We start from the raw sequence: 11,826 nt of genomic DNA, 5'->3' as shown, positions 1-11,826 counted from the left end.
ACCAGCAGGTGTCTGCTGTAACGACAAGGGGGAGTCGATCATCTGTAGCACTGTCTCAGACACACAACACACCGTGTTCATTTGTGCCTCGTAATCACACACTCCTCACACACACGGATAAAAATCATACTCTATACCTCCGATGGGAATTCGGGGAATCCAACTGGTGTCCCTGGTTAATCCTGCATGTCGGTGGGAGGGAGAGGGAATTGTTGGGGAAATCCAGTGGCTTTCCCGCTCAATCCCACTACCATTCCCAGCATGTCCGCAGTCAATCTGCCTGTCACTCCCATGTTTTTTATTCTGTTTCCCGGCGACGAGTCCCCTGAGAGCAGCAGCGGAGCAGCGAGAGACAAAACCAACCGAGATTAGAGAGAGGTGCGACACACTCCCAGACCAAAGCAAGCGCTAGCGTGTACGACAGGAGGAGGCAGAAAGGGAGGGGGGAGGGAGGGAGGGAGGGAACAGCCCATAATTGAGGGAGTCTGAGGCAAGGTGGGGAGAGAGAGAGCAGGCGTAGTAGTGTGTGGAAAGGGAAAGAAAAATAGCAGCTTTCCCCGTCTCTCTCTCTTCTGCGCTCCTGTTACATTCTCGCTCGCTCCACAGCACCTCTGCAAAGCATCTCTCGCTCTCACTTTCCACTCTCTCCTTCTCTCGCTCTCTCTCTCTCTCTGATTGACGGTGATTACTCCGGCCCCTCAACCTCTACCCCCTCTCTCTCTTTCTGTGATTCCCCCTCAGTATGCTACTGGAGATGCTAATGAAACTGTTGTGCCTGTGGAGTGATGAGAGTGCACATTTGCTGGCGGCAGGGACTGCGGTGTATGTCTGTGTGTGTCTTTGTGTGTGTTTTAGTGTGTGTGTGTGTGTGTGTGTGTGTGTGTGTGTGTGCAGCGCAAAGAGGAGAGAGGATGATGAGGGTTAATCCGCCTGTATTTGGGCATCCATCAAAATCCAGCGCTCGATGGATTAACCCCTGGCGTTCCAGCGGGGTCAGCCAGGAGAGTGGATGAGGGACAAGGTTGCTCTTTGATCATCCAGGAATATGTACACAGTGACAGACACTGTCAGGGAAGCCAGGGATGCTATAGATATGATGATGCTTTCAGCTGTATGATGTGTGTTGACACAAATAGATTACCAGTATGTTTCTAGTGAACAGGTGGAGATTGATTCATATTGAGTGTCATTATGTGTGGCTATAAAATGGGAATCTCCCTTATCATACGATTCAGTATTCATCATCACTTAGAATAAGGAGGGAGGGTGGGAGAGAAGGAGAGAGAGCGAGTGTGTGAGTGTGTGAGAGGGAACGAGAGCGATTGTGATATATATATATATAGAGAGAGAGAGAGAGAGAGAGAGAGAGAGAGAGAGAGAGAGAGAGAGAGAGAGAGAGAGAGAGAGAGAGAGAGAGAGAGAGAGAGAGAGAGAGAGAGAGAGAGAGAGAGAGAGAGAGAGAGAGAGAGAGAGAGAGAGAGAGAGAGAGAGAGAGAGAGAGAGAGAGAGAGAGAGAGACCTCCCACCCCTTCCTATATCTCAGTGATGGAGCAGGGAATTCCAGGCTCTGGGTGATGCAGGCGAATCCTTGTTTTGGTGCCATGGCAACCGGTTTCTGAGAATTCTCATCCATTCCTGTGGGCCTCCTACCCCCACCCAGGACTGCAGAGCAGAGGAGGTGCTGCAGTGGAGTGTGGGAAAGACAATGAGGCTACACAGATGTGTGTTTTTGTGTGTGTGTGTGTGTGTGTGTGTGTGTGTGTGTATGTGCGTAGGTGTGTGTGTCACAGTACATTGATTGCAGGTGTATGAATGTATGTGTAGAGTTTATCAAGGTGTTTGTGTATGTGTGTGTGTGTGTGTGTGAGTGCGTACGTGTGTGTTTGTTTGTGTGTGTGTGTGTGTGTGTGTGTGTGTGTGTGTTTGTGTAATTAAGTGTGTATAATCTGTGTGTTTCTGTGTGTTCACATGTGCCTGTGCTTTTACTGTATGTGGTTGGGAGTTTGTTCATAGTCATACATAATTAAGTCTGCTTGTAAATGTTTAGATACCAAATTATCAGTGCATAGTCTGTGTTTATGTATACATCCATTTAAATCTCACAATCAGGACTCAATGGCAATGCAATACGTTTCTGTTTAAAATTACCCTAGAAAAGCAAGCAATTTTATAGTTGTGCATATGTGCATTTTCAGCCCCTTCTGTTGCCAGCCCTGCCCAACATTACCTGTATGAGCAGCTTTTGAATTAAACATGATCTGTGATCATGATGATGCATTAGCCTGCACCATCTCATTGACTTAAATATTTGTGTTTACATACCAGCTAGCACTCAACAAGGATTAAACGTCTGTCCATCCATTCTACGATGATCATTTGTATTCAACTGGGTTTGTGGGTTTACCATCATTGGTGGCCTGTAGCACCACCTTCTGGTTGAGAGATGTAAATAAAATATATGTTTTTTTACAATGGATTGAACGAGTCATGATTTATGGGTGAAAACATTTGTCATCCTTTGTCTGCAAGGTGGTGTGTTTTTGTATATGACAGGTGGAGGAAATTGATAGCATCCTGAAATCTGAAATAGGGTATCTAACAAGGGGAGATAGGCCTTGCCCAGCTGAAATGTAGATTGTCAAACTTAGGACAGTGCTGCTTGCTCTGATGGAAGGCTCTAGAATTCCCCAATCATGTCTTATCACTTTAATTGGGAACGGAGTGCAGTCTAGGAGGCCACTCATCTGGATCTAGCAGGCTAAAAGTCAAATGGTTATGATATGGGAGGTCAAATTATAAATGCCCATGCATTGATGATTTGTCTTTTGCAAATGGATTGGTGGAATGTATATTATATCCTGTTCTATTCTATGACATTAAATTTTATGAGTGACACATGGATTGCTGAATCACCACATTTATCTTTTTAAGTGCAGTCACATCAAGTGCCAGAGACAGAGTGTGAGGCACAGTCTGGAATCGAATAGAATCTGAATCTTTATTTCTTATTTATTTTCTCCCCTAATTTCATTGGTCACTTTAATAGTTGGCGAAGACTGGGCGGTGAGATGCCAAGAACAGACTGAGTAGAGCAGGTGCCCAGCACAGCTATTGGCACAAGTGGTCCGATTTTTATTCTGTGCACTGGAGAAGATAATTACTAATTTGTTGAAGTCATGCAATAATTTGCAGTGAAATCAAAATAGGCCTTGCATACTAAATAATTATTATAGCCTAAGCCATTAGGGATTTTATTACCATGCTGATTCTTGCAAATAATCAATCTGATACAGACATCAATCAATCAAATTCAGCAACAACAAATATAGTCCTACATTGAATTAATTTCCTCAATCAATATCAATAATAGGAACAATTTTAATGTTGGAATATTTAGGCTACTATGCAAGTCACTAATTGCAACGTAGCCTAGCATTCTGAAATTATTAATTATTTTATTTTTTTGGGGGGGGGGGGGGCGGATTATGTGTGTATTTTGTATTGCTAGATATTACTGCACTGTTGGCGCTAGAAAACACAAGCATTTCGCTGCACCTGCGATAACATCTGCAAATCTGTGTACGCGACCAATACACTTTTATTTGATTTCTCTCTCTCATCACTTCACACTATAGGGAGAGAGAAACGGGGGGATGGAGAGGGAAACAAGGGACACACTGAACGCAGAACGCATAGGATTTGCGGAAGTGAGGGAGCGGGTGGGGCTTCGCTGGGAACCGGAGAGAGAGAGCGAGAGAGAGAGCGAGAGAGAGAGCGAGAGAGAGAGCGAGAGAGAGAGCGAGAGAGAGAGAGAGTGGTCAGACTTGCGAGGCTTTTATTCTAGCAAATGAGACCGTATGTTTGACCCCGGGGTTCGCCTGCTTACAACAGCAAGCTGGATATATTTATGCGTGCACTCGCTTGGTCTTCGTTAGAATATAAATGGATGTCGTTTTTTTGTAGGCGTTTATCTGTGCGATAATGAAAGAACGCTTCAAATAGTTTATTCGCTCGTAGCCTATTTATGGTAGATAGCGGTTTGGCCCTTCTTTATTATAAGACAACGGGGATCCATCAAACGGCGGTAGCTATGTGAGGTGCATAAATCTTTATTCCCTTTCGTGAATTGAGGAATAATTATGAACAACGCGCAAGATATGTCTCCCGATTTTGTCTTGATGCGCCTGGTTTCCGCGGCCGAGGATGACCGCTTGGACGAGGAGAATGGGAATCTGTCCTCGGGTGGAGTGGTGGCAGGACTCGGTAAAGAGGTCTTGGCTCATAGTAACATGAAAGGGGGCTTGGAATTCGCCCGAGATCCTACGACAGGCCTCGCGCATTCCGGCCATCTCTCTTCGCTGAACAATGCACAGCAGAGCGGCGGAACGGCGGCACCTGACACGGGAGTGATGGCGACTAGACCGTCGGTGTCTATTCCTCCTCCTCCACAGAGCGCCATGGAGGCCAAGGGCTTTGAGTTCGCCCACAGAGGCGGCTTACGGCCTCAACTCCTGGTGTTTCCTAACATATTGAGGGATGGTGAGGTGATTTTAGACCGTGAATCCGACCATCGGAATCAGTCGAGGGAACATATTGGTTTGGACAAGACCTCCGGCTCTGGCTCCGACCTAAGCGGAGGCATCAATAACAATACGCTCAGCGCCGGCGACGCGCAACAGCAGAACCATCTGTCCCAGAGCTGGGGTCTGCATCCCCGGGCAGCATTATCCACGGTTGCTGCCGATATCGAGGGAGGTGAGCTATGCCACCGGCACCGTTTGATCACCAACCCATCAGACTGGCCTCCATTATTGGATAAATCCAATCCTCTCACCATAATAGAATCGAAATGGGGGTGCACACCCGGGGAGCTCCCCGACGGCCCGGTGTTCGACCTGGCCAGAAGGTTCGGGGAGCTGGGGCTCGGCGCGGTACCCAAGATATTATTCAAGGACGGGGAGATGCCCCAGTGCTCGTGTCAGGGCGCACATGGGCCGGCACCGGCGGGGATGGGGCATGGGGATGACCCGACTGAGACTAGCGATGCTTTGTTAGTGCTGGAGGGGCTGGGGACTGGGGACGTGGCCAGCCTGGGTATCACAGGCTGCCCCGAGGACGATTCAGATGAAAGTCGAGCACGTCGAGTTCAGAAGATGTCCGGTGCATTTTCTCTCAGTAGCTTTCAAGCAGAGTTGACAAGACAGATGGAAGGGGCGGCTGGAGAGCCTTGTCCGTCGGCGCACGGTGATGCACAAGGATGTAGCCTGCATGGAAACGTACCCAACCCAACTCAACCGAGCCCTGGAGATACAGAACAGAATCCGGAGGTGTCGACATTACCTGGGGCCTCTGCGACTACACCGAGGTCGGACCGACTTGTCAGTCCAAACCCTAGCCAGGCATCGACACCCCGGAAGCGGGCGGAAAAGTGCGTCAGTGCGCCCCGGACTCCAACCGGTCGGGGAAGCGCTGGAGAGAAAACACTAAAAGTTCCAGGGAAGTCCAGAAAGGGCTCACTTAAAATACGCCTGAGTAAACTTTTCAGAACTAAAAGCTGTAGTGGTTCCAATAGCCTTCTGGATAAGAGGCCATCAGTGGCCTATTCAATCTCCTCCGCTGGAAGTCTGATAGATATGGCCAGTGCAAGTGGTGGGGAGCATGACGTGGACAGGTAAGGACTTCCACACCTTTAAGCATTGTGAGTAATTACTGACTGTATGCCTATAATTTATAATAGGCTATAGAGGTCAACTCATTTATTGATTGATCACAGTGCCAGGTAATATTGTAGGACCTATCCTAAAATATAACATTTTCTATCAGGATATTATAGGCCCATAACTGTCAGAATCTTTTCTAAATTTGTGCTTTTCTAAATCTATGCTAGATAACTCTAATATCAATTTTTCACCCTATCACCTCTATATTCCATCCCTTTAGAACTTATTTCATTCCTATTTTGCTGTCTTTCTCTTGCCACAGCCAACCCCGAATGACCAGGGCCCAAAGTGCCTTCTCTTCTGCTTCATTTGTTCCTTTCACTGGTAAGGGGCTCTACTGTTTCTTGGCTGAGGAGGCAAACTCTGGTCCAAGAACTGACGTTTCTTTACTAGCATCACTCTCTTCCTCTATCATTTCCTTTCTCACGTTCCCTCTCTCTCTTTCTCTTTCCTTCTTTCCATTTCTGGGTGTAGGTGAGACTGTTTCATTGGTGGATGTGGATATTTCGAGGAGAGGGGCGAACACTCCGCACCCTCCCACGCCTCCACCTCCGCCACGCAGAAGTCTCAGTCTATTAGGTACTTTACCTTCTTTCTCTATTTCTCTATGTTCTTTCTCTCTTTCTCTCTATGTGTATCTCTCTGTATAGTAGCCTATTTTTCTCTGTGTATTTCCTTGTGTCCCTCCCTTTCTTGCACGCATCTCTTTTGCCTATGTTTCTACCTGTAGGCACACACAAACACTAAAAAGGATTCCTGCATACCCTCACTCACCCTACTCTCCTACACCCATCTTATTACCTCCCTCTCCTGAAAGCTATATCACAGTATATAAACATGCCCATTCTGTTCTGTGGTGATGGAGAGCCTAATAGCTTTACTCCATTTCTGACCCCCACGGCAACACTCACATCAACAGCCATAAGTCTGAGGGACTGTTGTATTGTGGCCTTATAGACCAGTGTTTCTCAACGTTGATCCTGGGGACCCACCCTCTCGACCTATCAGAATTGAATGTTCTGCCAAGCAGTGGTACAAGGACAAACCAATTTACTGAATGTCACGTTGAATCACACATTTCTCTCAACCTAGAAATATAACCATACATTATATGTCGTTTTGATTTGTTAGTTACCCTAGAATACTTCAAGGATTACATTTTTATCAGAAAAACTAACACTACAAATAAGTCTTGTTAATTGGTCGAGACGGAAACTTCACATCACAGTGGGTCCAGAGGAGCGGAGTTGAGAAAGCCTGTGATATAGACCCCTCCCTGGTCTGAAAACTTCCCTTCCCCTCCCTGCTCTGTTCCAGATGACATAGGTGGGCCGCAGCCTGGTCCTTTCCTAGTGAGTGTTATGGGGGCCTCCCTACAGTCCCTCCCCCTGCCTCTTCCTCCTCCTCATCCCTCCCATGCCACCATCCAGCATAGTATCAGCCTCAATGGTAAGACACCAGAGAGCAGAGAGCTGGGAGCTGTACATGGGGCAAATGGGGGGAGGGTGTCGTCGGGGGATAGAGCACGTAATGGCCAGAGCTAAGACTCTGAAAAGACCATAATACAAAACAGTACCAATATGATATATTTATAATGCTGTATTTATAAACGTGTGGATATATCAGTAATCATAAACATGGATAATATCTGCAGTTATGAATATATATGTAACATAAAACCTATATGACTGTCGGCCAATGTCTAAGGTCGTAGAGTGGGTAACATAAATAGAGTGATATGTTGTGACACTTGCGTGTTGTGGTGAAGGTTGCATAATTGCCATCAGGTCAAATACTGTAAGTGCTTGTAGTCAGGAAAGACTATACAGACCAATCAGCGTGGAAATGAATCGTGAAGGTGCATGGTGTGCAGTCGCAACCAATGCTTGTCTAATCTTTTTATTATATTCCTTGAGAATTAGTATTTGTGGCACCTGGTCTGTCTAAGCAGTCTTGCTCAAATAGAACACTGTTATAATCTATTAGTAAGTCCTAACTTGAGATCTATGCGTGTACCTCAAACTTTCTAGCAACACTCATTTATACTAAATGCAATGGTTTGGGCTACACATTCATATCATTGTGTCTAACTGAATATTTCTCTATTTGTTACAGATGCATTCCTCCGGGCCCTGCCTCACTCCACCTCTTCACAGCTCCTCTCAGCCCCTCCCCCTTCCAGGTTGGCCCCACCCCCAAGGCTCTGTCCTCTGAGGAGGCCTGAGGCCAGCAACTTCACCGCTAGTCTGAGAGAGCTGGAAAAGGTAATTGCGACACACTCAACGACACTCGCAAGTACACATAAATATTGACTGAATATAGACCCACTACTAATCGATTGGGTTACATACGAACGAATACGTACAAACCTTTCATTGATGATAACTGCCTTGGTGTGTGTGTGTGATAACAAACCTTTAATTGATGATAACTCCCTCATGACATTCATTCAGTTCTGTGTTTGTATTTGATTCTATGGATGATGTGTATGTGTGTGTGTGTGTTTGTGTGTGTGTGTGTGTGCATTTGTGCGTTTGTGTATGTTTCTATGATATTAGTTCCTAATCACCTACATGTCTATCCCCAGTGTGGCTGGTACTGGGGTCCTATGAACTGGGAGGATGCAGAGATGAAGTTGAAGGGGAAGCCTGACGGGGCGTTCCTGGTGAGGGACAGCTCTGACCCCCGCTACATCCTCAGCCTCAGCTTCCGCTCCCAGGGAGTCACACACCACACGCGCATGGAGCACTACAGAGGTGAGTCGTGTGTACTGTAAATACTCATAAACACACACAGGGACACACACACAGTCAGTCAGTCGCACAAATATAAATGTTGTAGCTGCATACTCACTCAGTCATTGTGTTCATTAACACACACACACACATGCACTCACAAGGACGCACACGCACAGAGCAAAGTGGTGAGTCACCCGCATACAAAGTGAGTGATCGACAAAGACATGCTCGCAAACATACATGACATACGGATAAAGTACTTCTAACATGACTCACAGACACACTCATCATGCAGTGTACATACATGACAGACAGAAAGCATGCAGTTAATTATATTTATGTTTTACACATACTGCACATATCAGCCACCCAACCCACGGGGTAGTTGAGAAAAACAAGTTTGATACATGACATATTATATAATATGTGCTTATAACAAGTAATAATGCATTATACCTGCACACTTTAAATAAAGTGGTACCCCAAGGTTCTATTTCATTCCCCTTTAAATGGTATTTGGTTCTATTTCATTCCCCTTTAAATGGTATGTACGTGTGAGTGTTCGGTGTAACCTCAAGTGGTGTGTCCCTTCCATGTCTCCGTCTATAGGGACATTCAGCTTGTGGTGTCACCCCAAGTTTGAGGACCGATGTCATTCTGTGGTGGAGTTTATCGAGCGAGCCATCATGCACTCCAAGAACGGAAAATTCCTCTACTTCCTGCGATCACGTGTGCCGGGTAAAAAACGGCCCCCATTCCTACACAGCCTAACTAATTAGATGTTTATGTGAACTACCACTTAGTGTGGTGGTTGGAATGACAGTAAGCATAGCATACAAGGTTGCTGAGAGGTTACGAGCATCTGTATTGGTTGTTTGTGCTCACTCGTGTGTGTGTGTGTGTGTGTGTATGTGTGTGTGTGTGTGTGTGTGTGTGTGTGTGTGTGCACGTGGAATGTGTGTGTGTGTTCCAGGGCTCCCCCCTACCCCGGTGCAGCTGCTCTACCCAGTGTCCCGGTTCAGCAACGTCAAGTCCCTGCAGCACCTCTGTCGCTTCTGCATCCGACAGATGGTCCGCATCGACCACATCCAGGAGCTGCCACTGCCCAAGTACTGCCATACTCAATTTATCAAAATATTATTTGGTCATTAATTTTAGTAGCATTCTCTCCTGAGCTTTGACTGAAACGCCTCAGCGTATTATTTTACTCTAAATAAAGAAATCTAATCCTTGATTGCCGACAGACTAGACATGGATGATGTGCTTTGAGACCAAGTGAAAAGTGCTATATATAGCAGCTGTACTTTAATGCAATCCATCATCATCATCATCATCATCATCATCATCAGTTTCCTTTCTTTTATGGAGAGTGTTATACACAGAGAGAATACTACTTCACATGCTAAACATAATGTAAAGGTATCTTTCTGCATAAGGGGTTACTCATTTGACCTCTCCCTCTACAGACCACTGATCATGTACCTGAGGAAGTTCTACTACTATGATGCAGAGGAAGAGATGTACCTGTCAATCAAGAGCATTCGACCAGGGGCTGGAGTAGAACAAGAGGCGGAGTCTCAGACGTAACTGGAAGAGGTGCCTACTGGTCTGCCAGTCTTCCAGCATCAGCCAATCGAAGTCCTCGGCACCCACTGTATCCAATCGGCTGCAGTCAAAGGGATCCAGATGACCCCGCCCCTCTCTTGACTTTGACCAATGAGAGTAGAAAGGGACAGTAGTGGAATGCTGGAAAATTGTCCATATGGAGTGCACACATGGGGCAGGGACAAAAAAGGACACAGCCTCATTGAGAATGGACTGGAGAATGGACTCTTCTAACCTGTAACAACCTAAAAACTAAAAAACAACTTAAACCTAGACTTTGAATCAATCCCTAGACAGATATTCACTGTACCTATGAACTGAAGTTGATGGACTGGTCCATTTGTACTACTATTGTTTGCCATTATCATCATTTCCTTGTGTTCTTCCCTCCTGTTGCTATGAGGGTTGTTGTGGACTCCAATTGGCCCACAGGAGGCCATGGTTGATCTTTATTTGTTGGTTTTAATTGTCAGAAAATCCCTGATTGTAACTTGCTCATCATTCTGTTCCTCCGTACCCCAAGCTGGCCACAGGCTCAGCATTTTCAGTAAAAGAAAAAAAATATGGCTTCCCTCTTTTGCACAATCTTTTAAATTGACTGAAGTAAAGCAGAGAAAACAAGTGGTGGTGTGGCTGTTGGGTACATGAAGAGTCTGGTGTGTGTGTGTGTGTGTGTGTGTGTGTGTGTGTGTGTGTGTGTGTGTGTGTGTGTGTGTGTGTGTGTGTGTGTGTGTGTGTGTGTGTGTGTGTGTGTGTGTGTGTGTGGGTAGATGTGGGAGTCGAGTCATCAGTGAGTGCATCCCTCCCTGTATGTTTGTAAATAATACATGTACACTGGGTGTACAAAACTCTTTCCATGACATAGACTAACCAGGTGAATCCAGGGGAAAGCTTTGATCCCTTATTGATGTCACTTGTTAAATCCACTTCAATCAGTGTAGATGAAGGGGAGGAGACAGGTTAAAGAAGGATTTTTAAGCCTTGCCTTTGAACGGGGTATGGTAGTAGGTGCCAGGCGCACCGGTTTGAGTGTGTCAAGAACCACAACGCTGCTGGGTTTTTCACGCTCAACAGTTTCCTGTGTGTATCAAGAATGGTCCACCACCCAAAGGACATCCAGGGGGTGCAACTCAATATTAGGAAGTGTCCTTAATGTTTTGTACACTCAGTGTATATTGTACATGAGATAAATTGTACCTCAATCCACACATACATACTTCCACATGACCACTGACACACACATGCAGGCCTTCATAGGAAGGTGATCCTAATGTTTTGTACACTCAGTGTATGTCAGTTCCATGTGTGGGTGTTTTTGTGGTAATGATGAACATGGCCCTTTCAATCCATACAGACTGATGTAATAATGGCGGTAGTAGTGTAAAAAGCATCAAGGTCAAATGTTTTTACTCTATCATACACTCTTGATAACTAAACCACCAATGACAACACACACCCTGTTGTGTAGTCGTGGGGACAAGAGGCATGCAAAGCATAAAGGCAATGTCAATCTTAACACAGAATAGGTTTTAACACTTGCAATTGACAAAAACAACAACTCATCCTGTCATTTTGACGGTTTTGCTTTTTAGTTCCCCCCCCTACCAAACGTATGCTTATTTCATAGTGCCCTTTTAAAATTGTTATCCTATTCATGCATGCACACACACACTCACGCTCACACACACACACACACACACACACACACACACACACACACACACACAGGAAGGAGGATCTTAGGAAAACAAGGACTGCTCATA

At 45.7% G+C, this 11,826-nt stretch overlaps 1 protein-coding gene across 1 annotated transcript; it reads left to right on the top strand.

The window, feature by feature from the left end:
* Positions 1 to 4,139: 4,139 nt before the first annotated feature.
* LOC311130535 (suppressor of cytokine signaling 7-like) lies at positions 4,140 to 10,045 on the top strand (the record flags this gene model as incomplete). The annotated part of the gene is made up of 9 exons (XM_084163296.1): positions 4,140 to 5,671; positions 5,983 to 6,044; positions 6,195 to 6,299; positions 7,038 to 7,169; positions 7,836 to 7,984; positions 8,308 to 8,476; positions 9,068 to 9,196; positions 9,432 to 9,567; positions 9,925 to 10,045. 9 exons carry the CDS (start codon positions 4,140 to 4,142, stop codon positions 10,043 to 10,045), a joined length of 2,535 nt encoding a protein of 844 aa, XP_084019422.1.
* Between the last annotated feature and the right edge of the window lie 1,781 nt (positions 10,046 to 11,826).

The sequence above is a fragment of the Coregonus lavaretus genome, assembly GCF_964263955.1.
Source record: "Coregonus lavaretus genome assembly, chromosome: 6".
In the NCBI taxonomy this organism is placed as follows: domain Eukaryota; kingdom Metazoa; phylum Chordata; class Actinopteri; order Salmoniformes; family Salmonidae; genus Coregonus; species Coregonus lavaretus.
This window is presented reverse-complemented; position numbering and strand designations above follow the sequence as displayed.